Source organism: Pelecanus crispus, chromosome 2, assembly GCF_030463565.1.
Source record: "Pelecanus crispus isolate bPelCri1 chromosome 2, bPelCri1.pri, whole genome shotgun sequence".
Taxonomy (NCBI): domain Eukaryota; kingdom Metazoa; phylum Chordata; class Aves; order Pelecaniformes; family Pelecanidae; genus Pelecanus; species Pelecanus crispus.
In genome coordinates this window covers 21036040-21063989 of record NC_134644.1, presented here as the reverse complement: position 1 = coordinate 21063989, position 27950 = coordinate 21036040, and the positions used below count along the sequence as shown (strand labels likewise).

General features: G+C 40.4%; 1 protein-coding gene across 3 annotated transcripts in view; it reads left to right on the top strand.

Moving 5' to 3' along the window:
* Positions 1-26823, top strand: part of SPAG6 (sperm associated antigen 6) — a 48326-nt gene extending 21503 nt beyond the window's left edge. The window contains exons 5-11 of one of the 3 annotated variants that reach the window (XM_075705509.1): positions 1024-1229; positions 2107-2280; positions 4712-4864; positions 7219-7410; positions 8637-8753; positions 11573-11718; positions 26742-26823. In XM_075705509.1, the coding sequence (XP_075561624.1) occupies positions 1024-1229; positions 2107-2280; positions 4712-4864; positions 7219-7410; positions 8637-8753; positions 11573-11718; positions 26742-26823 (1070 nt within the window). Of the gene's footprint in view, positions 1-1023; positions 1230-2106; positions 2281-4711; positions 4865-7218; positions 7411-8636; positions 8754-11572; positions 11719-13942; positions 14010-26741 lie in introns of those variants that run through there. The other 2 variants (XM_075705510.1, XM_075705511.1) reach the window with 2 other exon arrangements.
* Positions 26824-27950: the final 1127 nt, after the last annotated feature.

Here is a 27950-nt window from a genome sequence, read left to right as displayed (position 1 = left end):
AGTCTTGAAATACAACAGCCATATGTTGCCATGGTACTGTAAGTCAAGATAAATGTTAAAGATAATAATGGATATGCATAATAAGGTGTAGCAAAACTGTACTAAGAACCTAATAGATTATTGAATCCCCCATGATTTTTACCACTTTTTCAACACTATTTTAAAATAGCACAGCTTGGTTACAGTATAAATTTTGCTTCTGATATCCAGTAATTCTTATTTTAGGACTATGATTAATGCTGCATACATGGAGAGAGCTAATGAATTTCTGATAATGTAATTTTTGTCCATGTCACCTAATCATATGCTCAGATTTTTTTTTTTCTTTTTTTAGTTAAGGTGCAGTTAGTTAAGGATATTGTACTAATCTCAGATGCAAAATATCCCACTGATGATATTTCTCATTTGTGTAATTGCGTATGATAACATTTTCATGTCATTAAAGTATAAATTCTGTCTTGTCCCATGTATGGTAGCAAAACCTAGTTTTGATCAGCAAGTTCCATTTTTCCAATCTTTTATGCAAGATAAATCTTTTATGTATGTTTTTTGTATTTTTGGTTTTGGCATTTGATCTATGCTAATATCTGCTTATCATTTAAAGAGGGTAAAATGCTCTCTAATTAGGTGGTTGGTAAAATTTTGGTACTTTGGCTTTCTGTGTTGTTGTTAGCCATGCATAAAATGCTTTCCTATTGATCAGTGTAGAATAGCCAGGGTTTAAACAGCTGACATCTGCTTACTTTAAAAAAAGAAAAAGAAAACAGAATAACAAACCATTTCAGCCTAATCTACCTCAAATGTGTGCATGTAAATGGGGGTCCATCTATTGACCTGCATTCTTTTCAGTTGTGGATTGGTCCACACGGTTTATGAAACCAGGAGGGCTGATTTGAAATGCAGATGTCGAGACAGTGAACTACACCCTCCCCTTTTTCCTTTGCTGTATCTGTCAGGGTGAAAAATGGCTTGCACAAGGGTCAGTCACCCATACTCACTTAATTACTTTCCTTGGACCTACAGAACTGTCACAAGCTGTGGTGGATGCAGGAGCTGTTCCTCTTTTAGTGCTCTGTATCCAGGAGCCAGAAATTGCTTTGAAAAGGATTGCTGCTTCAACTCTCAGTGATATTTCAAAGCATTCTCCAGAGTTAGCACAGACAGTAGTGGATGCAGGAGCTATCGCTCACTTAGCTCAGATGATCCTGAACCCTGATGCTAAACTGAAGGTACATTTAAAAACATTTTTTTTTTAATCTCCATTATACCAGTCTTTACTTGATATTGAATCAAAGACACTGATGTGCATATTTATTTAGGAAGCTCTTGTTTTGGGCGTTAACAAAATGTAACTACATAGTTAGTGACAAAGAGTTCTGAACATATTCACAGATTTAGCTACTGGGTAAAAACTGCTGCTCTGAGAGGAACAGCTAAACTAATCTTTAAAGTGAAGAGTACGAATTTTTTTTAGAATAGTATATGAAGAATGCAACAGATATTTTTAATAGATAAAATTTGCACAATTCAGTTACAAAAAAGGTTTTGCATACTTAAGATTATACTATAAACCAGTTTAATATTAAACGTATTATTGTATTTTGGAATGTACTATCTGATGTGAATAGCTGATGTTGAAGGTTTAATCACTGGGGTTTAATTGTCAAAAAAATTGTTTCTTAATATAATTTTTCTGTCTCACTCTAACAGAAACAGAAGACAACATAAAAATGCCACTTCAAACAAATAGATAAAAATGCTTTAATATAATGTCTGACAGACCAAAATTATGCAAATAAAGATACTTTCTATAGATTTCACTAAATTTTAAATTACAGTTTTAAATGGTATATATATTTTTTCCTTTTTAATACATAGCAAGCTTGAATGGGATAAAACAAAGGAGAAACTTTTATTCAGGAACCAGCGAATGTTCTGTGCCATTATATTCGTGCATGAATTGACTCAGTGAATTGTAAAATAGCTGTAATTGTTTTCCCTATCGTGCTTTGTTTTCCTTGATGCAATAGATTTTTGTGTGCAGGAGGAGGGTATGTTGTGGGATGTTTGTATACTATTGATTTTATAACAATTTCTATTTACTAGCGTCAGGTGCTGTCAGCTCTAAGCCAAATAGCAAAGCATTCAGTGGATCTTGCTGAGTTGGTGGTGGAAGCAGAAATTTTCCCAGTTGTGCTCACATGCCTGAAGGACTCAGATGAATATGTCAAGAAAAATGGTGCAACTTTAATTAGAGAGATAGCAAAGCATACGCCTGAGGTAAAACCTTGAAAATGCAAATACAAGGTCATATCATTAGATTTTACACTTTAAATAAAATACAGGATTATTCTGTCATTTGCTTTTTGAAAGGGAGGGCAAATAGCTGTTTGGCATGTTCATTGGAAAAATATGGAAATGCTTGCTGATACTATGAGATGTGAATTGAATGTGACTTGGGTTAGGAAACTAGGAATCATATAACGTATACCTAGCTACTTCATTCCAGAAGATATCTGCACAGAGAGGGAGTCTTAGGCTGACAGTATTGTCAGTCCTAGATATTAAAAATAGCATGAGAAAAGCCTCACAGAAGTCATGATACCAGCTAATAAATGGCAAGATCATCCTATAACAATAATAGATGGTGTGTGTCTTTTTAAAATACCTTCTGGGGTGCTGGGATCACATTTTAATTATTTTTCCAATGACAATGAAGGTCAGAAGTTCTCTTAGTTTTTATTAAACTGACGGTAGTTTCTTTTATTAGCTTGATTTTGTAATTTGAGTCTCAGCATTTGCAGTGCTTTTGCCAATAACTGGTACAGGAAGGTGGGGATGTTTGGCAAAGTCAATACAAAATAAATAGGAAAAACAAATAATTATAACTATGTTAATCTGTCAGTCCATAGAGATAATTAAAAGGCTCTAAATATGACTCCAGAGTGAAATACAACCAATGTATTTGTGGAACGCACTAATGCTGAGCGCAGCCATGTCAAAGCCATGGTACTAGCTTAACAGAGAAGTGTTTAAACATGAATATTGTGCTGTTTCTTCAGCCGGCTAGTCTTTAAGCTGCTGGTGATTAAATGTTGCAGTCTTGTCACATTTCCTGCTTTCTCTCTGCACCTCATGAGCAATGCAACTTCACTTTCTCAAAAAAGTGAAGAAATTATCATTATCAAAGGGGGGCACTAGAGTCGAAAGCCAGAGGCCAAACTCATGAGACTGCAGGTAAAGTCAGAAGAGCTGGTAGCACAGGATCGTCCGTGCAAGGGGAATTGGCCATTCTAGCAGCTCTCCAAAGGAGCTGTAGAAGCATCTTGGTGACTCCCAGTGGGAAGTCACAATCCACATTCGGCTTTAGAGTGACAGTGATCTCTGTCCATCTCTGAGCAACTCTATTCAAGCAACACATGTTGCAGCAGGGAGAGATTGGCAAACGGTATTTCTAGAGGAGTGGGCTGTGTCAGTCATGTGAGTGTTGTGGCTTTTGGATCTCAGCTCTCTATCTGCATATGCACCAAAATTCACGTGAAGGTCAGGATCCGGGGGACTTGCAGGAGGGCCTGAGGGTCACAGCACCAGGGAGTGTGTGCAGGGGCTCTGTGTACATGGCTGTGCCCAGATGGAGGACTTGGTCATCGCTGGCTGCAGTTCACAATCATGTGAAGAGTTTTTTCTGAAGTAATAACTTTAAATTTCATCTAGCTATTTCATGAAAAAAACCCAAGCCTCTTTTAACGGCTCTAAGGCAACAGTGGATTTTATGTTTGTATAAATCAACTGGATTGGAAATCCACATGCCTCAGCTTTGTTAATTTGATTTTGACTTTTAAGAATGTGTTTCTTGTGCTTTGGAATCTTTGGGAAAAATGTGATAGACCTAACAAGATAGAAGAAAATTATCATAATATGAAATTATTTTAATTTCTGTGCATTGTTGGTATTGTACATAACACTACTGCTGTCCCTCAAGTGATGTGAGAAGTGATACATTTTTGAAAGAAACACGTTGCATCGCTTGATACACACAGCAAGCATCATAGACTGTGGACATGATTATCATTTATGAGCAAGGCTATGTAATTTGGCATTCTGGGGCAAACTGCATTGCCCATCCAGTGTGTTCCCTGGACACCTCCCTCAGAACACCCGAACATGGCAGAGTGGTGTAGTCCAAGTTGGTTTTGTGCACCCACGTGCTTCATGCCTCAGCAGGGGGATCCACAAAGGCTTTTATGCTGCAGAGGTTATCTAGAATGCGGGTGAGAGGAGGAGTGGGCCTTTCTCTCTGTCCCTGCACAGAAAAGATGATGTTGGCTTGGGAATGAGTGGGCATTAGTACAAGAGAATATCTGGCTCAGTAGGTGCGTCTGCAAGGGCATTCATGTATTAGGCTGTCATTTGCATGATTCTTTGGTGTATACTAATGGCGTTGAGAATACATCATTCCGTGCTGTACAGCATCAAGAATTCAGAGTCCCGATTTCCTTGCAGTAAAGTCACTCAAAAACAGAGTAGCAGAATAGCTTAATTCATGAGAACTTCATGCTGCACTTAGTGCCCAGCAGTCTGTATGATACATCACTCTTATTGGAGCTTTTTTTTGTAAATCAGGAGTAATACATTTAAAGACTTTTCTAGTGTCGTGCTTTATGCCTGTTGATACTTAACAGTATCTAATCTCTTCCGTTTATCTTTTCAGCTTTCACAGCTTATAGTAAATGCAGGTGGAGTTGCTGCTGTGATTGATTGTATTGGCAGCTGCAGAGGGACTGTCAGACTGCCTGGCATCATGATGCTTGGTTACGTAGCAGCTCATTCGGAGAACCTGTCAATGGCAGTGATTGTCTCCAAGGTTAGCTATCACTTTGTTGTCTTCCTGTAATTCTTCAGTGGTATTCTGAGAAAGAGATACAAATTAACATGGGCAGAGAATGTATTTTGTGACAGAATTATATACTTGCTGTTGATGAATGCACTTTCTTCTAATATTGCTGCTTGCTGTGGCTGAAATTATGTGGTAACCTGATGAAAGTGTGTCTTGATGAAATTGAACCTTTTTATAAAATGTCCTGGATTAGTTTGTGAACAGCCATTTGTATTACAGTACATGATTCTTCTGTGTTGCAATTGCACGGCTACAGTAAATAAGTCAGTGAATTTCTATGGTCTGTTTCCTCTTAAAATGAATATTTGTGGCTACATCAAAACCCTTTTTGAAACAAGAATGTTTAATGGCACATTCTTCATTGCACTAGCATGACTCTGCTAGTACTGCTAGAGTAGTCTTGCAACAGAAATCTTCAGACTTGAAAAGACCTCAGTTTCTAATGTAGTATGGTTTGATTCAGTTGTGCAAGTGACATTTCAAATGAGATAAGCTATACATTTTCATGTTTAAATAAATTCTGCTGGGCAATGATATAGAAGGGAGAGAATTTGCAATATTCGCAATAGGTGAAATTAGTGCCTGACGTAATATTCTGATGTGAATAATGTTAACTAATGACAGGAGGAAGGAAGTAATTTCACTGAGCATTGCTGGCCCATTTTCACACTGTGTCAGTCATTTGAAATATACTGTATGAGTGGAAACAACGAAACAATAAAAACAGAGCAACAGAAATGTCTTCTAGTAGGAATGCAAGTTAGAAAATGGAAATTGCTACAACATAACATCAATAAGTGTGCCAGGAAAGTGGGAGTGATCAAAAAAAATGCTCTTCTGCATTTGAAAACTAAAGAAATAGACACTTTCCTTGCCCTCTGGAGGCCCCTTTTCTCTGGATGTGTCTCTGTCTCTCCACTTTCAGGGGTGCCGAGAGCAAATATGCTCCTGCTGTTGAGTGCTTGATGTTAAGTGGGATGAATCCAGGATTAAGCTCAAGAGGAAGCACCTAAGTGATAAAATTTTGAAGAGTAATAATGGTTGCTGCCATAACTGAATGGGAGTGCAGTGAGAGATTTTGCATGGATCTGTGCAAACTCTCATAAAAATAAAAACTTTAACGAATGATCCACAAAAGGAACCCAAATAAACCCAAACCCCATTTAAAAAAAAAAAAAATTGCTTCAGAGGAAACTAAGCTTGTGGAATGGTACACAGTGCTGAGGACATGGCTTGGTGAGCTGGAACCATTTGAAAGAAATGCACTGTGGCATAACCACATGCAGTTACACATCTACGATGTTATGATGTAAAGTGATAGCTCCATTCTGCAGTACTGTATCCTGGAAAGGATTAATTTTGAAAAATAATTTTCGGGGTCATACTGGACAAACACTTCATTGTGGTCTTCTGCTACAGTGCAGTGGCAAAATTCAGTCCTGTGCAGTATTAAAGAGTGGAAGATGAAGCATTATTGGAAAAGAAAAAGTTAATCTATCTGTAGTACTAGTGCATATAGTTCTGTTATCTGTATTTGAAAAGGATCTTGAAAAAAACCCAAAGAGTGTGCAGAAAAGACGAAAAAATGATCCATGGGATGGAGAGAAAGTTAGGGTTTAGTAGCCTTGCCTTACCTAAAGTAGCAGGAAATGATTCCTATTGAAGTATCCTGGCATAAAATACTAGCTGCTAAGTAGCTCCATAATCCCGTGGAGAAAGGATGAAGACTGTGACCCTGAACCAGAAGAACTTCAGTGACAGCTGGATGTGAATGAGGTATTCTCCATCTCTTGATGTCTTCAAATCAAGAGGTGAAACCATTCTGGAAGTGATTGGATGAGTCAAACATGAACTGCTGGACTCAAGAAGAGGTTGATAAGTTGAAATTTAGTGCTGTGGATAAAAAAAGAAAGACTCAATGATGGGCCCTTCCTGGTCTTAAACTGATTTCATAGATTGATAAACACTCAAATTCTTTTATTTTCAGTCTGACAAAACTGAAGCCTTTACTTTTAGTACAGCCTGAATTGTGTTATTTATTCCTTTTATCCCTTAAATATGTGTGTTAGCTCAAACTGCCTTCTGACTTAGAACATTGAATCTGTCTCTCTCTTTCCTTAACTAGATTTATTAAGATTTAGTCAAAATTCTTGCTAGACATGATGTTGTAAAAATATGACACCACTAGCGTACATTCTCTTATAGCTCATTTTAGAAGAAGAGTGTAAATAGAGAAACGTTTTCTAACAATCTGTATCAGTTTCAAGTTGTCCTTCCCTGGTGTAGATTTGCAAAGGTTGTGCTTTTGATTAATGCTACAGGGAATACCACCACTGTGTGCCTGCTTGATAGAAGAACCTGAAGATCATATTAAGGCAGCAGCTGCTTGGGCCTTGGGACAGGTTGGAAGACATACTCCTGAGCATGCACGTGCTGTTGCCGTAGCAAATGTGCTACCCACACTGCTTGCTATGTATATGGACACACGCAGTTCAGAAGATCTTCAAATGAAAGCAAGTATATTTGTAGTATCTGCAGTATGAGATATTTATTGTAACGAACAGGTATAAGTGCTTAAAAACTACTAAACGGTATGTGCTTTTCTTGATGTTCATCGAGTGACAGATTTCCTGGGTGTAGGGTGTCCAAGGGCTGTGTGTCATTTATTAGGACTGGCTGGTCCTAATGGGTGTGCGTATGGTGCATACCAAATCATATGGTACTGCCACAGCAGTCTAGTCCCTCATTTTCTTCCCAGTTTAGATCAGAGTTGCATACAGCCATAAATGCTATAATTTCTTGTGTGTGACTATTTGCTAATTATCTACTTTTTTTTTTTAAGTATAAGCTCTTGTACAACATATTATAGTCCTTGTAGTAGATTTGCTTACACTTCTATTCTTATAATAAAACTGTAACAAATACTCAAAGCTCTGCTCTTGAAAACATTCAACTGTCCCTGTTTAGGGCCTTCCTTGTGTGGGAGCTAGTAGAGTTGCGTTTGGTTAAGTGTATTTTATATATAGTGTATTTATATATAAGAGCAACAGTAAATGAACAAACTGAAGAGTATAATATGACAGGATACTTTCTCCCATGTGGTACTATGCTTCTGTACATTCCACTGAAGTATAACGTTCCAGATCTGTAAAATAACTTTTGTATAGTCATTTTCGGTGGTCACCAAAATATCAAGGCCATATTAGCTGTACCTATAATCCTACCCAAGAAGGTCATTACTGCTTGTAGCAGTCAGCACTGAGTGTTTTCAGAAACTAAGCACTGACGTACAACTGTTTCACTCTCTCTTTCCCTCCCTGCTTGGACGGTAGTGCGCTTTGCTATCCCAGACCAGCAGACTCTCCTAGTAAGCCACTTCTGAAATACAATCTTTTAAAATGTGTTTTGATTTAGCTTTCTTATTATATTACAGTGCTTCAATTTACTTAAAGGGTCTACTTGTGCTTCCATTATAGTCAAAGGAAAATCGCCGTTACTCTGACTGTAGGTAACATAATAAGAATAAGATGCACTGTGGGTTTTGAGGTTTAATAAATCTAAGTAGAAAATTGATTCTTCATTATGTGACCTGATAGATATCATAGTTTTTATTCAGAAAATTCTCTTTGAGAATTCTGATCAATTTGCTTTTTTGATCAGACTTTAGTGATATATAACATGAATTCTTGTTGTTTTCATTGGTGTCTTACTAGAGGAATTTTATTTTGCATTTCAATAGACTAAAAAAGCCTTAAAGAGCATCCTTCAGAAATGCACGTATCTTCCAGCACTTGAACCATTGCTGCATGATGCCCCACCCAATATTATGAAGCATATTGTTGGGCAGTTTAGTAAGGTAAGAAAAGGCTCTGCTTGATGAGTAATACGTTAATTGTTTTCTATTTAGCAAGGAAGCTATCTTTCCAGAGATGAAGTCTTCCTAAAGGTCTCAGTTGTTTTTCTCAGGATCCTCGAGCATCCCCTGCAGAAGCAGTTTGGAGCATCCCGTTCTTTTGTCTGATAAAGCTGGATACTGTTTCATCTGGAACCTGCCATAATTCATCCTAAGACTGCGAAAACAGTTGCTTATAAGCAAGATGGTTTTTTTCTTCCTTGTCTCTTGAGATTAAGTGGAATATTAACTCACGTGCAAATATTTTCACTGAGCCAATGTATCACATAAATCCCAGTCACATCTGTTTTAGATAAAATACAAGCTGTCTGTACAGGAGTGACTTAAGTCAGGTATTTTACAATAATCTGGAGTGTAAAAGCTTCACCACTTTTATCCTCATTAATTTTCAGTCTCAATTAAGTGTAAAAATCCCAAATCTTTTCTCATCCCTCTCAAAATTTGAAACTGTTTGTTGTTAATTACATCGTTGATTTGAGCGCAGCATGTACAAAGCAATATAATTGAATAAAAATATTTCAAATTATTTAAGCAATTGCTAACTAATCAGGAGATTCCCAGTGTCTGCAGTGTTCACCAGCTGTTGGGAATCCTGCTCAACTATAGACTATCTTTTGTGCAATCGTCTGCAGCGTAATCTGTTAGCAGGGGGTACCAGGCTCTCTCGGTGAGATGTGTTTTCTGGAAGTGCCAAGTAAAACACTCTTGATATTCAGTTCTGATTATCACAGATCTGGAAGCACTACTATTTGTAGTGCAGATTCCTGATTATATTGCCACACCGAGGTTTGTCCTGTCTTCTTGCTAAGTCTGTACAAAGATTGGAGATTTGCTCAGAATCCAGTGCCTTTTGCTTCTGTGTGACTGGAGCTATTAATGAGCTGAGTGCACGGTAATTGGTTAGCCAGTGTATAGATTTGAATGTTATTTGCTGTTGGAGTGGTTTTGTAAGCTCCATATCAGCTGATGTTTTGTTTTGTTTCATTTTTCTTCTTCTCCTACATTGTATTAAACAAACTATACTTGCCTGGCATTTGCTCTTCTGAAGTATACATTTAAAATTAAGTTCTCTGCAGTAAAAGCATTTTTCTCTTCTGTACCATAGCTTGGGAATTTCCTAGCCTTAGAGTTGTGGTGTATTACTTCTGTTGGCTTATTTATAGCACAGTAAAAGCCTTATTTCCGAGCTGTGCTTCAGAGCGAGATGCTATCCGTGCTTGGTGCTGGACTGTGTCATTTTAGCATTATCCTTTTCAGGGTCTGTGCAATTCTGTGCTGTCTCAGTTTGGACTGGGGGAAGGGACCATGTCTCAGAGGTGCTGTCTGTCTTTAGAGCCTCTTCCAAGAGAGTTTTCTGCTGTTTTATCCAGCCTGGGAGTCACAGTAGGGAGGAGGAAGGCAGGGAAAGGGCCATATCCTGTCTCCTTGCTAGTTCCTTCTTGGCAGTTCTTGCTGTGGGAGATACGTGGAAACAGACGTCTTTTCAGTTCCCACAACGAAACAATCACAGTTGTTCCTGACACTTCCATGGAGCATATAATAGGGAGAAGTCTCTATGCTCCCCTGTTTTTTCTTTACCTGTCTGTTGATTTTGTACAGCCTAGAGGGATCAGAGAAATGAAGGCTGTTTGCCTATATGCATGGCAAAAATCTCATCCTTCTTTTCCTTCATCCTTTTAGGCAATCCCTTCCTCCTCCTTCAAGGCTCTTGTTTTACACTGAGATACAGTGAAATTTATGGCTTGATTTGTCTGACCAGTGTGAAGGCTTACAAAATGCTTTTGCTCCCATAGTATGTAACTCAGAGTTGGTTTTAAACCCATCTGGTTTTGTTGTAGATGCAGCTGACGACTTGCATTACCTCTCTTCCCTCTTTTTTTTCTTTTTTTTTTTTTTTTTTCCCCCTCCCTTTTTTTTTTTTTAATATTTTTGCAGCCCTGTGGGCCTATGGACTACATGCTGTCATTCTCCCTTGCCTGGCCCAGCCCCCACTTCCCTCCTTCCCTCCCTCCCTCCTTCCCTCCCATCCTCTGGACAGAGCTGCATATTGGCATCACTCAGGGAGCGCAGAATGTATTGTCTGATCATTTCTGCTTCTCATCCCCTTTGGCTGCAGAAACTTCACATTTTGTGTGTGTGTTTGCGTGTGTGTGTGTGTTTGTAAAAGGCTTCCATGGCTACACAGTGTGTTGTAGGATTTTAATATCTAGGAATTTAATAGTAGCATGTAATGCTTCAAGGCTGCATTGTTCACTTGCAACAATTCTCAGTATTGTTTTCATGCACTAATCTATACTAGATCATTACAATGATATAAAATTCTGCTCTACAATTAAACTGTGGGAATTAACATAAAAGACCTGAATAACTTGGTTTAAGTAGAACAGATGCTGTTGTTATTCCATGTTAGTGTTCTGGTTTTATTATCTATTTAATCTCTGCAATCATATTGTCTCTGTAGGAATAATTTAAGAAATATTATTTACATAAAGATAAATATTCAATTCAGTGTTTATATATGTTATGTATTAAAGTACATGTTAAATTATGTTATAACCATAAAGGGCTGGGTTATGATTTTTTTTTCCCTGTACAACTGGGTGTTAAAATACAGTAGTCATTACAGATGTTGTGCCTCTGATGTGTTCCATTTTATCTGTCCTCTGAATTAAAAACAGATAAGCAATATTTAAGACTGGTAGCATAGAGATTCCTTTAAAAGAAAATGTTCTTTTATTTTCAATGTACTTTTCTGTGTGTAGGTGTTACCACATGACAGTAAAGCACGTCGTCTCTTTGTAACAACCGGTGGACTTAAAAAGGTTCAAGAAATAAAAGCAGAAGCTGGGTCACTTCTTCAGGAATATATCAACACTATTAACAACTGCTATCCAGAGGAAATAGTAAGGTAAGGAAAATGAAATTTAAAAAACTCATACTTGCAACATTATTAGATGTTTTTCACGGGAACAACACAAGGCAGGGATTTAAAATTTTAATTTAACTTTTACAGGAATTTTGTTTTTAATAAAACAGCATAACATTTGGTTGGTTGCCCCAGTGGTAACACAACCGTTAGACACGTACTGTTGAACACTTTCTCTTTTCTGATTGTTTTTGGGATCAAATTTCTCTGTAAACAAAGGCCAAATAATCAGGCTCTCACAGGAAACTGGGGGAGAAAAGTCAGTCTTGCACTACCCAGACAAACTGAGACTTCAACACAACTGTTCTCATATTAATGAATGTCCGTGGGAAGTTGAGTTTATCTTGGTAAGTTATTTATGGATTACTCAGGCTCCAAGCTACAGGTATTGGTGAATCTTTGCTTGCATCCTTGACTTCCCTGAGAGCCTGTCTGATAGTGTATTCAGAGGCTCCTTTGAAACTTCCTCTGATGTGCAGAGGGTCCAGAGGCTCTCCTGCACAGTTGCTCTGCCCACAGCTGCCCTTCCTCCCCCAGCCTCATCATGAGGCTTAAGTGTTATATAAAAGGACCATACACCAGCTGTCTGCACCAAGTTGAACTTTGCCCTTAATGAATACAGAAACACTATTAAATAGCTTACAGTCAAAATGTCACCATCCTAAATTGTAATAATGAGAGAAATGCCCTCCTAGATTCTAGATATCCATTTACCAGTCCTTCACTCCATCAACACATCAAAAGGATGCTGTACTCGTGCACTCCCTCTACAGGCTCTGAAAATCTGCATCATCAATTTTAATTATAGCACCAGAGTTCTCTGGCTAATAGTAGCTACAAACTAAGTCACGCAAAATGAAGCCCTGTTTGTCTCCACAAGGAAAAGCCAGTGGCTGTCAAATGCGTAAAGCAAAATCATAAAGGAACTTTATTCTGCAGCTACAAACACTAATGCTTCTGAGGGAAAGAGGACATTCACTTACACTTTCCTGGATATAATTAATGTTTCTTTGTTACAGCTATTTTTTTTTTTTTTTCCCTGTAACTGAAACAAGGTTACTTATGTAGGCTGGGATGTAATAAAGAAAAGGGCCCCTTCGAGCATCTCCAGCTTGCCTCTTTGTGCTGCTGCCTTGTGCTGGTTGTGCTGCCTGAGGCACAGCTGCTATAATAGACTCCAGCTCTGGGTTTGTCCTGGAGACCTGTTATTTTAGGCTGTTTGCAGACTGAATATAATAATGCATTGAAAAGTTAGCTTTACAAACAGAGAACTAATACGAGTTTTAAAAAGAGTTACATTATGCAGAAATAATCCAGAAAATGAAAATCAACAAGCTAAATGGATCTTCCTTCAGTGTGAAAACGTTGGGGATTTCTACTTGAATACATTTTAGGCACGCATTACATGGAAGCGTGTTCCTCTCTCTTTGTAGTTAAAGCTTCCAGGGCTCAGAGATGACAATTTACATGTCTGCAAAACCAGAAATGTACTGAGATGTATGTTTTTAGAATAACATAGTAATAAATTTCAGATAATTTTAACCTGGAAAACAAGAACTAAATGCAGCTTTGGTGATGCTTGCATATTGGAAGCATGTAGTTGGTCCATTGTGGAAAACCAACTGAATGACAGCAGGACAATAATGGCACCATAGAGTCCTACTCTAATGAAAACCTATTGGATAATCTCCGTCCTTGAGTTGGCATTAGAGACAGAAGGTCATTGTGATAAATTTTTTTGTTCCAGAATCAATGTCTCTCGCATTGATGTAGACTTCACATTAGCTTTGGGGTGTGTGCTTATGTTTGACGAACAGCAGTAGACTATTGTCGTCTGGCAGCCTATGGTTCTGTGTAAACTCATGGTTTTTTATTAAAGGCCATAATTTCAAAAGAAGTTAACATCTACATTTCTTAGTAAAGACAATGCTTATGGCTGCGGAACCTATCTTAAAAACTAGCCGCTTACCTACATGCCCTAAAAGAAGCTAAACGTATTTTTGAAAACCTGACTTCCAAGTATAAATGATAATGTAAGTTGAAAAGCAGGCTCTTAAAACATTGTACGGGAATAACTGAAGAATTCCTTGACTAGTGTCTAATGCTAGGATTTTTTCCTGATCAATAGAAATATGAATAGTGTTTCATTACTTAGCACAGAACATGCCTTGTAGTCTAATGCACAAACAAAATGTTTCTCTTTCAGGTATTACTCCCCTGGATATTCTGAGATACTTCTGGAAAGGGTGGAAAATTACCATCCAGTTTTATAAACTTCAATTTTTTATTAGAGCTGTATTTCACATTTATGCCTTTATGACCGTAATACAAATACAGCTGTTGAAACTCTTGTTTGATTCTGAAATCTCCTTCTACTGTTTGAACTACTGAAAGAGCTCAGCAATTCCAGCAAGCTATATTTTGTTCTTTATAAACTTGTTTGTTGTTAAGTTTTTGTTCCTTTTTGTTTTTCTCGAACATTACTACCAGATATTCCAGCATATATGAATGGAATTTCATGCAGGGCTGATGATTTATCACAGAAGCTTTTTTAGAATCAGCCATTTCCTTTTCCTTCCACAAGAAAGGTTTGTTATTAGCTCATTCAAATTTTAGCCTTCTCAGTACTGTAACCATTTTCCCCTTTTGCCTTTGCATATTGTTTAGAGCTTCCCAAGCTTGATGAGGGGGAAAAAGCTGGCCCCTGTGCTTTTTCTAATTATGGAATCCATTCTGCACTTGAGATATCTCCTACTGCTACCTTTCAGAAAGTAGCGATGTGATTTTGCATCTCCAAACGTGTTAGTAGCTGCTAAGTAAAGAAATAATCACATCTGATGATGATAAAAGGGCTGAATTATGCATGATATGATAGTGTGGTGGTCCTGGCATGGTAGATAATATATCTTCTTCAAAAGTCCTCCTAATTAAGGCAGAATTCACTGTGGAGAGAAGGAGCAATACACTGTTTGGTGTATGCATCGTTGTTCCTCTTGGAAAGAACAGAGTGAACTTAGGACTTCCACGGGCACAAAGGGAAGGACCCTGTGAGGTTCGGCTCCATTTGGGTCAGCTGCAAATATGTGTGGCTCAGAAGAGAGGAGAATTGATTGGCTGCAGGAACACTGTTGGCAAAGTTCTGAGCACATTCAGAGGAAACCTGAGCATACTTGAGTCCCACTGATTTGAGTGGTGGGGCTAAGGCTGCTCAGTACTTATTCTTCAAGAGCTGAAATTGCTGCAGAATTGAGTTGGAACACAATTGGAACTTAGTCTTGAAGTTGCAGATCACATTGACATGGAGGTTATTGGAGGTATGAGCTCTTGCCTGTCTGTAGAACACCCTGGAAATATTTTTGCCACCTTATGTAGAGTGAAAAGACTTTTCCATTCTGCTTACTCCTCTGGTGTACTGTAGCAGCAGGGAGCAGCGTGCAACCCTTTAGTATTCCTTAATATGTAACTGTCATTTACCATTTTTTGTTCTTCTAACCATTTTTCTTTTCCTTGTATGCAGCAGTTTTTTGTGTTGGTTTTTTTTTTTTTCCCAAAGAGTAATAAACAGTATTTCTGGAACGGGATGTTGAAATACTGGCAGCCACAAGGAAAGACAATATTTGAAAACCCCCGCAGGAGAGAAACTTGTCTACTTTCTAAAACATATTAACTGAATGAGTTTATAAAACAGGGATAGTCTCTTCTATTACTTGTAAAACAGGAGCAAAGACTTACTGCAGTTGGAAATGATTTAGAGTGGCTTTTCTCTGCCAACTTCCAAATGACTATTTTCTTTTATTCTTGTCAGCATATTTTTCAACAGTTCACAAAAACATTGATGGGCTATCTTGTGTTAAGGTTTAATTCTACAGGGGGCTGTGCTCCCGCTGTGAGGTACTTGGTGCTCTCTGACTCTGCTCTTCAGGAGGAGCAGGGGATGCACAGTACCTTGCTGTATGGAGCCTAACTGAGATAGAAACTGTTGGTGTCATGAATGCTGGTATAGAAACCACACCAGCTGGGTTCTTTCCTTAGCCCACATCAGAGTGAAAAGTCTTGGAGCTGACTAGCTTCTACCAAATGCCTTTTCATTTTTGGTGTTTATATTCTGACATTATTAATGCTAGAACACTAGTGGAAAAACATTAGGTCTATTAAAAAGATCGGTGTAATACTCAATAATTTTCTCACATGCATTATGGATATTTAAAAATCAAATCTTGTCAGTGTCTAAAAGAAAATGTACTGGACCGTCTTGAAGGATCTGAAGCCTTTATTTTCTCTAACGGAACAGAAATGGTGCAGAGGGCTGAATGCAGTTGCAGTGCAGATGGGAGGCAGGGTAGGCACAGAGCTGCGTACCCATAGCTGCATCATGTGCTGGGGAGCACACCCACACCACGCAATGCTAATGTATATGTTTTGTGCGGAGAGAGCAAAGAGGCTTCAGTCCCCTGACAAATGTGCTCCTGCTGTGTCACACTGTGCTACACTGTAAGGATTCCACAGGGTTAAATTTCAATGCCTAAACAATTTGTTCACAGTCTTTTCACAGTCTTTTTCTGATTCCTGACAAAGGAAATGATTGCACAAGGCAAACCTTCAAAGCGATCTGATTGTGCAGAGCACAATCTAAATCAAACCTAGCATAAATACATCTTTACACCAGCTAGGCAGTTCTGTCCTAGACCAGTGGCTGTTTGGCCTCTTGTTGCAGGACTCTCCTGGACGATGCCACATCCTATTAGGCTGTGGCAGTGCAAAGTCCTCTCCCGCATACTTCGAGACCCCCTCAGCTCTCCTTTGCTGGCAGGCTGCTTCCCTGCATTGTACATACACCTTGTGGCTAGAGGCTTCCCTGGAAGTACGCGTCTGCACGAGGCAGATCTAGCCCTTTACAGCAGAATTATCGATAATTTGTATTTTAGGTCTACATTACTAGGGCAAGAGTTGCTTTTTTCCTGTAGTGTTTCATAGGCTCTGATGTACAGCTTTTCTATTCCATCTTCTCCTTTGGCTTAAGTCATCATCTAAAACTATATTAATGTTTGTAATTACTACTCTGGCAGGCTTCAAGTGTGTATCGTTTGTCTCAATTTCATAGAATAAAATGTAGATTTGCATTTTAATTCATTGCGTAAATGCTGTTTTCATGCTAGTTTGTGACTGATGCTAGAGAAGATGAAGAACAGGCTCGTTTTGCAGCTTGAGCCTGACACCACCTTTGGATGTTTGTCTCGGCTTACCACTCAACAGTGCCTACTTCTGAGCTTAGGACATAGAAGCATTTTAAGTAAGAGTCCCTCTCACAGAGGTGGCTTATTAAGACACACAAAGAAAATTAAGCCAGTGCTTTGGCAGAAATAAATGTGAGCGGAGACAGCCCTTAAATCATTTTGCCTGTTCCTTTGACTGCAGCATTGGGACTTTTCAACCCAAGTCTTTAAAGATCTTCTCTGGGGGCCCGAGCCATGATTTTTGTCTACGTTACTACAGCTATTATTACATCTACAGATGTAAACCAGTGCCTTGAAAGAACATGTGGATGTGTAAAACTTTACCATATTTCATTCAGTGGATGGATTAACTGGCCTACAAAAGCTCCATTCTTTATCTGAATGACTGGAAACCAAGAGGATCTGAAAAGGGGAAATTCAAGGAGTTCAACTCTTGTGCGTATAATATGTTCCGCATTTCCAGAGGGATTTACCAAGGGATTGCTTTGTCTCATCTGAAGTGATCAATCTGCTGGAGATCTGCATCTTAACAAACAAACGAACAAAATGTTGAAGGAGCTGAATGGAACTGGTGAAGGAAGAAATGAATCTCATTTTGTGAAGTAAAGCATAAAGTTACTGTAATTAGGAAGCGGATGGCGTGTGGGCAGATCCTCCGTGTATCTTGATTTGGTCTCGGGGTTGTGAATTAGCTTGGCCAAAAGGGAGTTTTAGGCATGGAGGATGCTGTGGGATAGCCTTCAGCTTCTGGTGTAAATTGGAGTCCTCTCATTTCTGGGCATGTAGGGGTGGCTGACTACTGTTCCTTCAGGTGAGGAATCTGTGAAAGCATGCTTGCCTCAGTATCTTCCTGAATGGCTGTTTGGCGCCCAGTATCTTGGTTGTTAGAGTTTTAGATCTCACTATGCGACCAGGGTAGAAAGGAAATACAGAGCAGCACTAGATTGCAAAGCCAGTGGTTCCATTTCTTGCACTGACATAGAATTGCTTTTATGGTCTTGGATAATTATTACAAATCCCTGTGTATCATCATCTTCAGCTGTAAAGTATCTGTTATACTCCTTTGTTAACTTGCAGAAGTGCTGGGAAAATTAAATTCATATGAGAGGTCGATGCAGCAGAACTTAAATTCTTTATAACTAATACCATATTCAGAAAGGAATATTGTTCAAGAACCTACAAAAATTTACCTAAGAAATCTTAGAGATGCTGATATTTAGAATTTGAGTTGAACTAAAAGCCAGTGGATTTTGTGAATTTCCTCATCTGACACAATTTGAAGGGATCTTGGAGAAAGAGGAAATTACAATGTCTCTCATGACTATACTAAAACTACTGATGTCATTTTTGTATAATACTTAACTGTTAATATTGATGCTACTATGCTGTATTCTGCAGTCAGCTCTATAATTTAGCTAGTGAAAATACTAATTACATTATTACCACTGTACTGTATTTCTAGACACTGCACAAAAGATTGAATTAGAAAATACATATAAGCAGTACTGAAGCCTATTTGCATTATGAGAATGCCTTTTAAACCAGGAAATGCTATTGTGCTGCCTTTCACAAGAAGTTACTCTTACTTGGGTTGAACACATTTTGTAGTTGTGTTCCTTCCCACCCAGAGGTCCAACCACGAGGCTCGCTGAGTGCTCAGCAAAGTGCTGAAGACCATGATCTACTGTTTGTAGCAGAAACTGGTTGTGTTCACTATCATGCATCAGCAGGCTATGGAGAGGAACAATGTGAGTGTACTAATGTTATCATCTTAACAGATTTCCACAGAGATTTTGAAGGCTTGCTTTTTCTTCATAAAAATATGCTTGTTCCTACTAGTTCCTACCTCTAAACTGAGTTAAAGAATAGGTACCCAGATTAACTTCAGCTGTTCTATATTTTGTTCCTTTTATAACAAAAATTGGATTTGGGGGCGGGGGGGAAGTGTGTTAATGTCTTTCTTTAAAACAAAGTTTTTGATTGTTTTTTGTGTCAAAATCAGTGACAAAACTGTAATCTTGTGACAAGATCTGTGCCCTTTGCTCTCAAGGAAAGTTTTGTCTCATTGATACAGACTAGTGATGTGTTTTATCCCTGTTGTCCAATTTATAATTAGGTCTGATGGCCTCTTACATGTTCACCTTTCAATATTAGGTCAGTGTTAAAGTCATTATCAATCTGAAAGGTTGGACTACTACCAAGATTCAGCCTTTGTTGCTCCACAGTGCTATAAATTATATTACAATCTATTGTTAAAAATTAATAATATGCAACATAGAGGTCTGATGGAATCATGTTAATGAGAACACTGAAGCTTCATTGACTTGCAATATCATTAGAGCTCTGAGACAGGTTTATAGCCTTGTGCAAAGTATATTTGTGTTGGTTTAGACACAGTATTTATTTGGTCACACCCAGCCAAATGTTTCCTTACTAAATTAAAATAAATGCTGGTTAGTTCAATGAGCTACAAAGATATATAGTGTAATTTCAGGTTCTCAGGTCACAGAAAATAAGCCCCAACAATGGAAATCAGTAGAGGATCAAAAATGATGGATATACTAGAGTGAATACGAACAAAGAGGGAAGGGAGTTTACTGAGTTGGGCAAAGTTAATTTTTTATGACTCAAGCAACGTATAAAATTTGGAAAGAACAGCTCCCATTTGTAGTCTGCTCTGATCTTTATGCAACCCCTCCCTGTATACACATACATACACACTTGCAAACATGGTCAACCAAAATGTAATCATAATGATTTCTGTCTTTGCTTTCACAGGACTTGCTTCTGTAAAGCATCCTTAGGGGCTGGAGGAGATCAGGTCATTGCCAGGTCCTCTGCTCACTAATGCCACCTTTATGGTACTAATTTCCATTAAGGTCAGCAATGCCCACCTGATTTCCATTGCAGTGAGAATCAGCACTGGATCTGCATCACCTGTACTCCTTTTGTGCTCTGAACAGCTCTGCTTCTTGCTGGAAACAAAGCAAAAGTGATAAAATTACTTTATTTTTTTTCTTCCCCAACAGTGCTTCAATTGAGGGAAAGGTAGGAAAATCTTTCTAGAGCTTTTCAGGAATAGCTCATGCTCTGTGTTGGAGCCTGAATCCCCAGCTGTGCAAGGCATGAGATAGAAAGGGAGATTAGAAGAATCAGTAACATACTGGTGTTGCAGCTATTACCTGCTTTGGGAAATGAATATGTAAGGAAGCTTCAAATTTGCTATCTCCTTTCATGAGTAATACTTCCTTGCTGTAGCCATCTCCGGGTTTGGTCACAGGGCTTGTTGTCTCTGCCTCCTGCTTTGGGGCCACGCAGTTGCATCAGTCGGTGACACAGTGGCAGTGCTGCTCATGCCAGCCTAGCGTTGGATCATGATTCCTGCAGACATTTTTGTTTTATCGGAATGGAAATGAGGATAACTCCAGCGATTCTATGAACAGTTTAACAATATGAAACTTTATTGCTTTCAGTCACTCCAAAGCAAATCCTGTGCCAGTTTATCTGTGAAGACTACAGGGGCTTGGAGCACACCAGAGACAGGGAAATTTGGCAGTGGGAGGCTGGGCAGGGTTCAAGGAGAGCAAGTGTTGTGCCTATGCTGCTTGTATGCCATTACAGCCAAAGGGATGGAGCTGAAGTCAGTCTGTCCTTAATTGCATGGGTTAAGACCCCACCCTGCCCTGGAAAAGGTGGAGTACAGCATATACCTGTAGGGCTGAGAAGAATTACAGATTCCTCTCCCCGCCTCCATCCCGTGTCCGTTTGGCAGCAGTGTGCCAACCTTACCTGGTTGGGTCTGGCACAGGGAGTACTTCCACCTCGTAGGATATCCCAGGGGTGTTGTCCATTAGTGCTTTGAAGTTGAAAACTGCTATGAGTGCTAAGTGTTATTACTGTTTACCGATGTGATCAATGTGTAGCTGACCTTAACTCATTTTCTTGTGGTAATTCCCTTGGTTAAAATGGAGAAAATGAACTGGTTTGATGATGGTGTTTTAAGAAGCTTCAGTTTCAGAAACTATAGCTGTGCCTGTGATACATTGCCCTGTCCGACAGCAAGGGTGGAACTTGGCTTTGTCTCTGAGGTGTGGAGCTCCAGTTTGGACCATCTCCCCATATTTATGTATCTTTTTATATCAGACATGACCTACTAGTAACAAAATCTGTTAAAATTTTTCCCATTTACTTGAATTGTCATGAGGTCATGAATCATTGTTTTAGGCCCAGCCCTTCCCCCTCCAAGTGTTTTTTAAAATCCCGATATTGTGTTTATGTAGTCGTGCAATGGGAATGTTTGGTAAAATTGCCATTTAATTTACAATAGAAGAATGCTTTAGCAGCTGTTTTATAGCAGTTTAACTACTCTGACCTAAATGACTGTTCTTAAGAGATTGAAAAGTAATTGAAGAGGTGAAAAAGTCCAGGGCTGTCCTCTCGTTTTTTTTTTTTTAATTTTGTGTGTTTCTTTTTTAAAACATCTTTGAAATGGCTTTATAAACAATTTGAGTTCCTCTGCGTAATTCAGATGAGAGAGGAAAGAATGCCAGTTTACTGGGACTTGTTCTCTGACCACCTGAGAAAAATGAGTTTTTCATCTTCTTGAACATCATCTGGAGTTATAATAAAATGTGCTCTCAGCTGGATTTCTTCTGTGTGAAAATAGACAGAGCTACATTATTGCACACCTAAAGGAAGGACACAGAACTACAAAAGCAATCTGAAATCTGGATTTTTTTTCTGCTCCTCAGAGACCACAAATAATTTTCTGTAATCTTAATGAAAATGACTTGAATCTTGAAGGAGGGACATACCTCTCCCTTCCCCTCAACCTGAGTAGTCCAAAGGACCAGAGCTAGAGATCCTTTTATACACAGCTAAGTCACCTGTTAGGATCATAGTGTGAAAACCCCTAGCAATAGCTATTGAAGGAACTGAAAAAATCCACAAAACTAAAAGGTGATTTGGGAAAATTCACTAGTAAGCTAATAAAACTTCAGCTGAATGTTCACTCCAATCTGCTGCAGATGAATGAAATGTGGCGCTAGTGTGTTGGAATCCTGGGGTGACAGACACATGAAGAATACAGAAAAGATGGATGTTAGTTAACCAGTGCTGCGGAGAGGCTGTCCTACTTGTCTGGGGAGCTCGTCCTGCAAACCCTCAGCCAGGAAAAAGCTTTTGTTGATTTGAGGGTGACTGTACACTGAAGAAAGGTTCCCGGGCCTGGGCATATGGCAGTCAGATGACGGCGGTGCAGCTCCCGTGATGTGCTCTGGACTGGTGGAATGGTTAGATGACAAAACTCTGCAACTTCACGCAAGTGCGCTGTAATTTGAAGCTGTTCTGCAGGGAAACCATAGGCAGCAAGTACAATTTCTAAGCCTGATATAAATTCCATCCTATTTAACTGCGGTCAGTATTACTGCTGCAGATTTCACTGCAAGTGAAAGAACAAAGCCATGGAGAGATTTGATCTGGCTTCATAATGCAATTGAAAAACTCCTCATTAGAGGAGCATTTTCCATAGCCCCAAAGGCACAGTGCTGAGGTCTTTGCTGTTCTCTGTTGCCATGTTGTTGTGCCCTGAGCGGGCAGCTGGTTCATTTGCTTCCTTCCCTTTCTCCTGCTGAACAAAATAGTGGTTCAGTCCCTTTTTCTGGATTTCCTTCATCTTGTCACTCTGTCTTTTTGTTTTTTAATTCTTTCATTTGCTTTAACTGAAATTCACTGATGCATGTATCTGCTACATGACTCTGTGGGAGAGATGCAAGAATCTCTCCTTTAGCTCCTTCCAATGCTTTTCCAGACCTCAGGTACTCCCTCTGTTCCTTGATTCCAGGTTGTGATGCACTTAAATAATTTGTCCTGTTTTTCTGTTTATTTGGCTAATTACTTTTCACATCTCCTTCATCCCTTCTAAATTACCACTCCACACATTGCTTGTCATAGTTCACACCCCTTTTGTTTGACTTTGCTTTTTCCAAGGCTAGTTACTGAGTCTTGGCAGAATTGTTATAGCATCTCACAAACAGCTGTTTTTTGCTGTGACAAGAGGCTGATGTATGCCTCGAAAGTGAACAAGCAGGCCTGCATATTAAATGCTTACAGTGTCGTGACAAGCACAACCAATTTTTTGAAATCCTTTAAAAAAAAAAAATTAAGGTGGAGATTAAAACCAGGAAATAACTGAAAAGAAACATTCCCAAACTGAGGAGCAGGCATGCTTGAGATGAGCCACACAGTGTCAGCTGTGAGGAAAATATCAAAGAAGATCTCTTGCAGTGAAAGTCTTCAAGAGGAGAGGAAAACACCATGGGTCACACGATGTCCTGTACATAGGAAATGTAGCATGTGGGTGCCTGCACAATTTCTGCTGGGTTGTATCCCAGTAAAGGGATCACGGAGCAAATGCAGCTCTACTTAACCCAGCAAGACAGGGTGCTCTTATTTTATAGAATTCATTTATTGCTTCAAATAAACTGTTTTATCAGGCAACTACGTCATGATCACTCTGAGCATGTATTTTAATGACTGCTTTGTTTTAAAGCTGTGGAGTACGCTACCGCCTTCATCTTTCTCTCTGTATCTTTCCTCCACCTTCCCATTACTTTTCCCCATTAATGTTCGATGCACGCTATAAGGTATGCCTGTCAGTGGGTATTACTTTCACCAGCTTTTCCTTGCGGTAGTATGTCTATAAATGGCAGACAGCATCATTCCTAATTACATGTTGCCCCCAGATGCTCCATGGGTGATGCTGATGGATTGCTGTGTGGGTGGTGTTGAAGGGGCTGGGGGAGAGGCAGCTGGGATGCAGCTCCTCTAAGTGGTAGCAGAGGTCTCTCTTCGGGCCGGGCTCATCAGTCCTCCCTCAGTAAAGTGGGCTCAGGAACATCTGAGATCGTGCATCTGGGCGTTGGAAAAGGGGATGTAATGCAGGAAAGGCTTTGGGATACAACCCAAACAAACAGGGAAGCAGGAGGAGCTGGGAGAGACGGAGAATTTCACTGGGGAAAACACATTTCTTGATTTAAGTTCCCCCCTCAGCCCTTGATTCTGTGCTGGGCAGCGTCAGCGCTGCAAGGCAGAGCCCACTGCCGCAGGCTGCGGCAGTCGGAGGGTGCCTGCCCTGCCGGCTGCAGGGGCTCAGCTTCATTTCCTTAATGGCATTTCTGACAGTGACCTTCTGCATGGATTAAGATATCCTTGTCATGGTTGAGGGCAGACTGTGCTTTGGAATGGAATCGGGCTGGTTTTGGCTACCGAAAGCATGGCTGTGGAGCTGGCAGACTGAGCCACTGACTTGTACCAGTCGCCTGCTCTGAGGTCGGGTCCGCAGAGGACGTGGGTAGAGGAGAGGCAGGAACGAGCATCAGCAGGCCCTGCCTTTAAAAGAGACAGGCCTTCGTGCAGCAGAGGGAGGGACATGCCTGCACCAGCAGACTGAAAAGGAAGAATGGAAAGATGAGTGATGCTGGACCTTGAAAGGATGCTTATCACACCCCAGACAAATCCCAGGAAAGGTGAGGAGGTGAAAGCAGGGATTTGCAGTCAAGTGTTTCTTGGTTTTGCACAGATCTTTACTCTTCAAGGGCTGCTAATGGAGAAGGAGGAAGTGAGAGAGTGCACGTGTGCGAAAGCACATCTGCAAAGTCTGTTTCCTTCTCTCTTTAGCTGTGCTGTGGTCCTTGAAGGGTTTTATATTTAGCGTCCCTGGCAGGTCAGCTACTAGGAAGACATGGAGGGAGGCAGGCAGTGCTGGCTTTGGGGACTGAAGCAGTTGGACTCCATGGGTTTTTACATCCCAAGCTTAGTGCCAGGCTGGGAATTTGCCCCCATCAGAGTGTGCACTGAAACTAGGAAATGTCTTGGGACAGTGTGCAGAAGCACATTTAAGAACATAAGATGTCAGCTGCTGCATCAGACCAATGGTCCATCCAGCCCTGAGTCTGTCTCCAACAGCGGTAGGAGGCAGTGCTACCTGCAGACAGCAGGTGAGCCTGGTCACGTCCTGTGGCCCATACTCCCCCAGCATCCCCAGCTGTTGGATTTGAGTGTTAGAGGCTCATCACTGCCTAACCCTTCTAGTATCTGCTTATGGACCCACTGCCCACTCACTCAATTTTATGAAGTCCCTCTAGAGTTACTTGCCTGAAAGAGCTTAGTGTAACACACAAACTTGAGGACTTCACTGTATGCTCCCCCCTTCAGGTACTCACTGGAACTGTTGAGTAAAGCTAGTCCCACCATCAATCCCACAGCGGGGAGACCTTCTGATGCCTGTTCTCCACCCTGAAGAGTGACTATTAAGCCTTATCTTTTGCTTCATGGCCTGCCTCCGATTTTCTATCTGTAAAAGTCTTTCCTCCCATCCTGTGGAAAGTTAGTTTCCCTAATAACATTTGGTGTGGAACCTTACCAAACGCTTTTTCAAAATTGGACTGTTCTGTGTCTGCTGGACCCACTCTCTGTCTTTACTGATGCACTCTGAGGACTGTGTGTTGGTGAGGCAGGGTTTCTCTTTGCAGAAGCCACGCTGCCTTGTTCCCAACAGACCATGTTTATCCCTGTCTACAGTGACTTTTATTTTTTTAGACCCTACTGCCATTAGCAAGGATGGATGGCAAACTTCCTGGTCTGCAATTCCCAGGATCCCTTCTAAAGTCGTTTTTGTGGCTGGGAGTTGCAATGGCAGCTTGCCAGCCCTCTGGCAACCTGGTGCTTGCCATGCTGGGTTACCCTTCCCGTCCCATGCAGCCCAAGGCTGAGGGGTGAGGATGAACGGTAGTCAGGGACAGAGTGGAGCTTTGCTCATGAGTGGAAACTACCACCCAGAGAAACGTCAGTAACTCATGTTTTTTAACTACAAAACACATTTGCTCAACTTCTGAACTGAGTACTTAAGTGCCAGTTATTCTTTCCCACCCTTCCCTCCATAGGGACAAGACATTTTATATGGCTTCTCATACGATGGTCTGCAAAATACAGAGAAGATGTATAGACATTAGATGATAATACAATTTCTGTCATAGGTCTTGTACCTGCTATTGGTATATAATTGATAATTGGTGGGATATTCCCTGTGGTGTGACAGGAATATCTGCATTGGCAGTTTATTGGAGTAAAGGGGGAGGGAGGCACCATAACTCTACACTGAAATTGATAGATTAGGATTTAACAGAAGAAATGAGCACAAAACTAAAGAACATAGCTCAATACAGACCCTTTGGGCTAGAGAAACACCAAAATGAAGAGTTCTTTGCCAACTATTAAACACAGATATTTCTTACATGACATCTGATGAAGGACAAATGCTGCTAAGGAGACTCAGAGGATCCAGCTCTAGAAAGGGGCTGGAGGGCAGCGAAGCTTTTTCTTGTCCCTGCTCACAGGCAATGCAGTTTTGCAGGTAATGCTCTTTACTGGCCATCACCAAGATGGGGAGACAGGAAAATACAAAAGTAAAAAAGTAACAGTGAACACTAAATAAAAACACAGGATGCAGCAGTAAAAGACGTCAGTTTTTTGTTGGGCTCAAAGCGACTGCTGAGGAGCTTTGTTCTGGGAAGAGAAAGTGCCACAGCAGGACGGGAACGCTTGGCTTGGGCGGGCTGTCATATCTGTCATCATTATAAGCATGGACAGATTATGATGATCTCTCCATTCTGTTTCTGGTTTTTCTCAGTCTCCAGAGATGCTCACCCAGCTGTTTTCACCACAAAATTTATTCAGCTAATTTGTCTACTTTCCTTTCTTGTTTTCTTACAGTGCTTCTTACCTTCATCAAGCTGGTAACATTTTCTCTGTGCCCACTGCTACTTTCAGCCTTCCCTGTTCCTGGAGATGCTGACTACTTTCCAGTGTCCGGTGGTGTGTTACTGTCTTCCTCCGGCACTGCTTTTCAGCTCTTCTTTCCCACACAACAGGGCATCCCACATCGCGCGAGGCCAGGGCAAGACGGGGGGAGAAAAGCAGGCAGCAACCGGGGGGCTCTTTAGGCAGGTCACTTCTCATAGATAACAGGCTCCTTCCTCTCCTCTTATGGCTCCCTCTCTGCACCCATCCCTCGGGTGCTGGCCCCATGTTCATTTTCTAGCAGCAGCGTGTCTAAAAGCAGGCAGCTGACAGCACAGCTCATTCAACTACTGCTGTAAGATTCTGAAGACAAGCAGGTTTCACAAGGCTGCAGCTGAAGGGAGAAGATTTCTAGAAGCCAGTTCTTCTCCAGAGTTTTTAGAGAACATGTGTGCGATCACCGATGCTTTCCAGTCTTGGTTTTTGGTAAGTGAGGTCAAGAAAGGTACTCTAAGTCCTTTTCATTTTTTCAAATGATAACTAGGATATAGCAGTCGTACCTAGTTATGTAGCTCTCCACACCCTGAGCTTGTCACAGCCTGTGTCTGAGGAAGACCGCTCCGAGTGAGATTTATGTGCGGGCATTTGGTATAATTTGAAACAGACTGAAGCTTAGTGTCAGGGCATTTCATGACATGCAGAGCCTTAAAATTATGATAGAAGTCATCTGGGGACCTGCACTGACAGCGTGCAACCCTTCTCGCCGGCGCTGTTCCTACCTGCTTACCGCAGCCTGCAAAACAAACAACCACCCATGCAATCGCAGTGCGGAGAAAATGCCGCTGTGATGGATGATGTCCAGGTGTGACCTTTCACCTGTTACGGTAGCCAAAAAGCTTTGCGGGAAGAGTGTCTGATGGAAGATTATGGGATAATAAAACAAAACAAAAAAATCAATCAGGTTCTGTTGTTAAGAAAGTATTATCTGTTTTTTAAATACTCAACCATTGGAGAGGCCAGGCCACACCTAAAAGGGCTAAATAAAGCCACCGTTGGCTGGAATGGTTCGGTCCGAAGGGCAGGCTGGTTTGTTGGCCAGTGCAGAGCGTATCTTCAGTAAAATGGATGCAAGAAACTGAGCACATTGTCAAACGCATGGTGGAAACTTGACGTTTCAGCAAT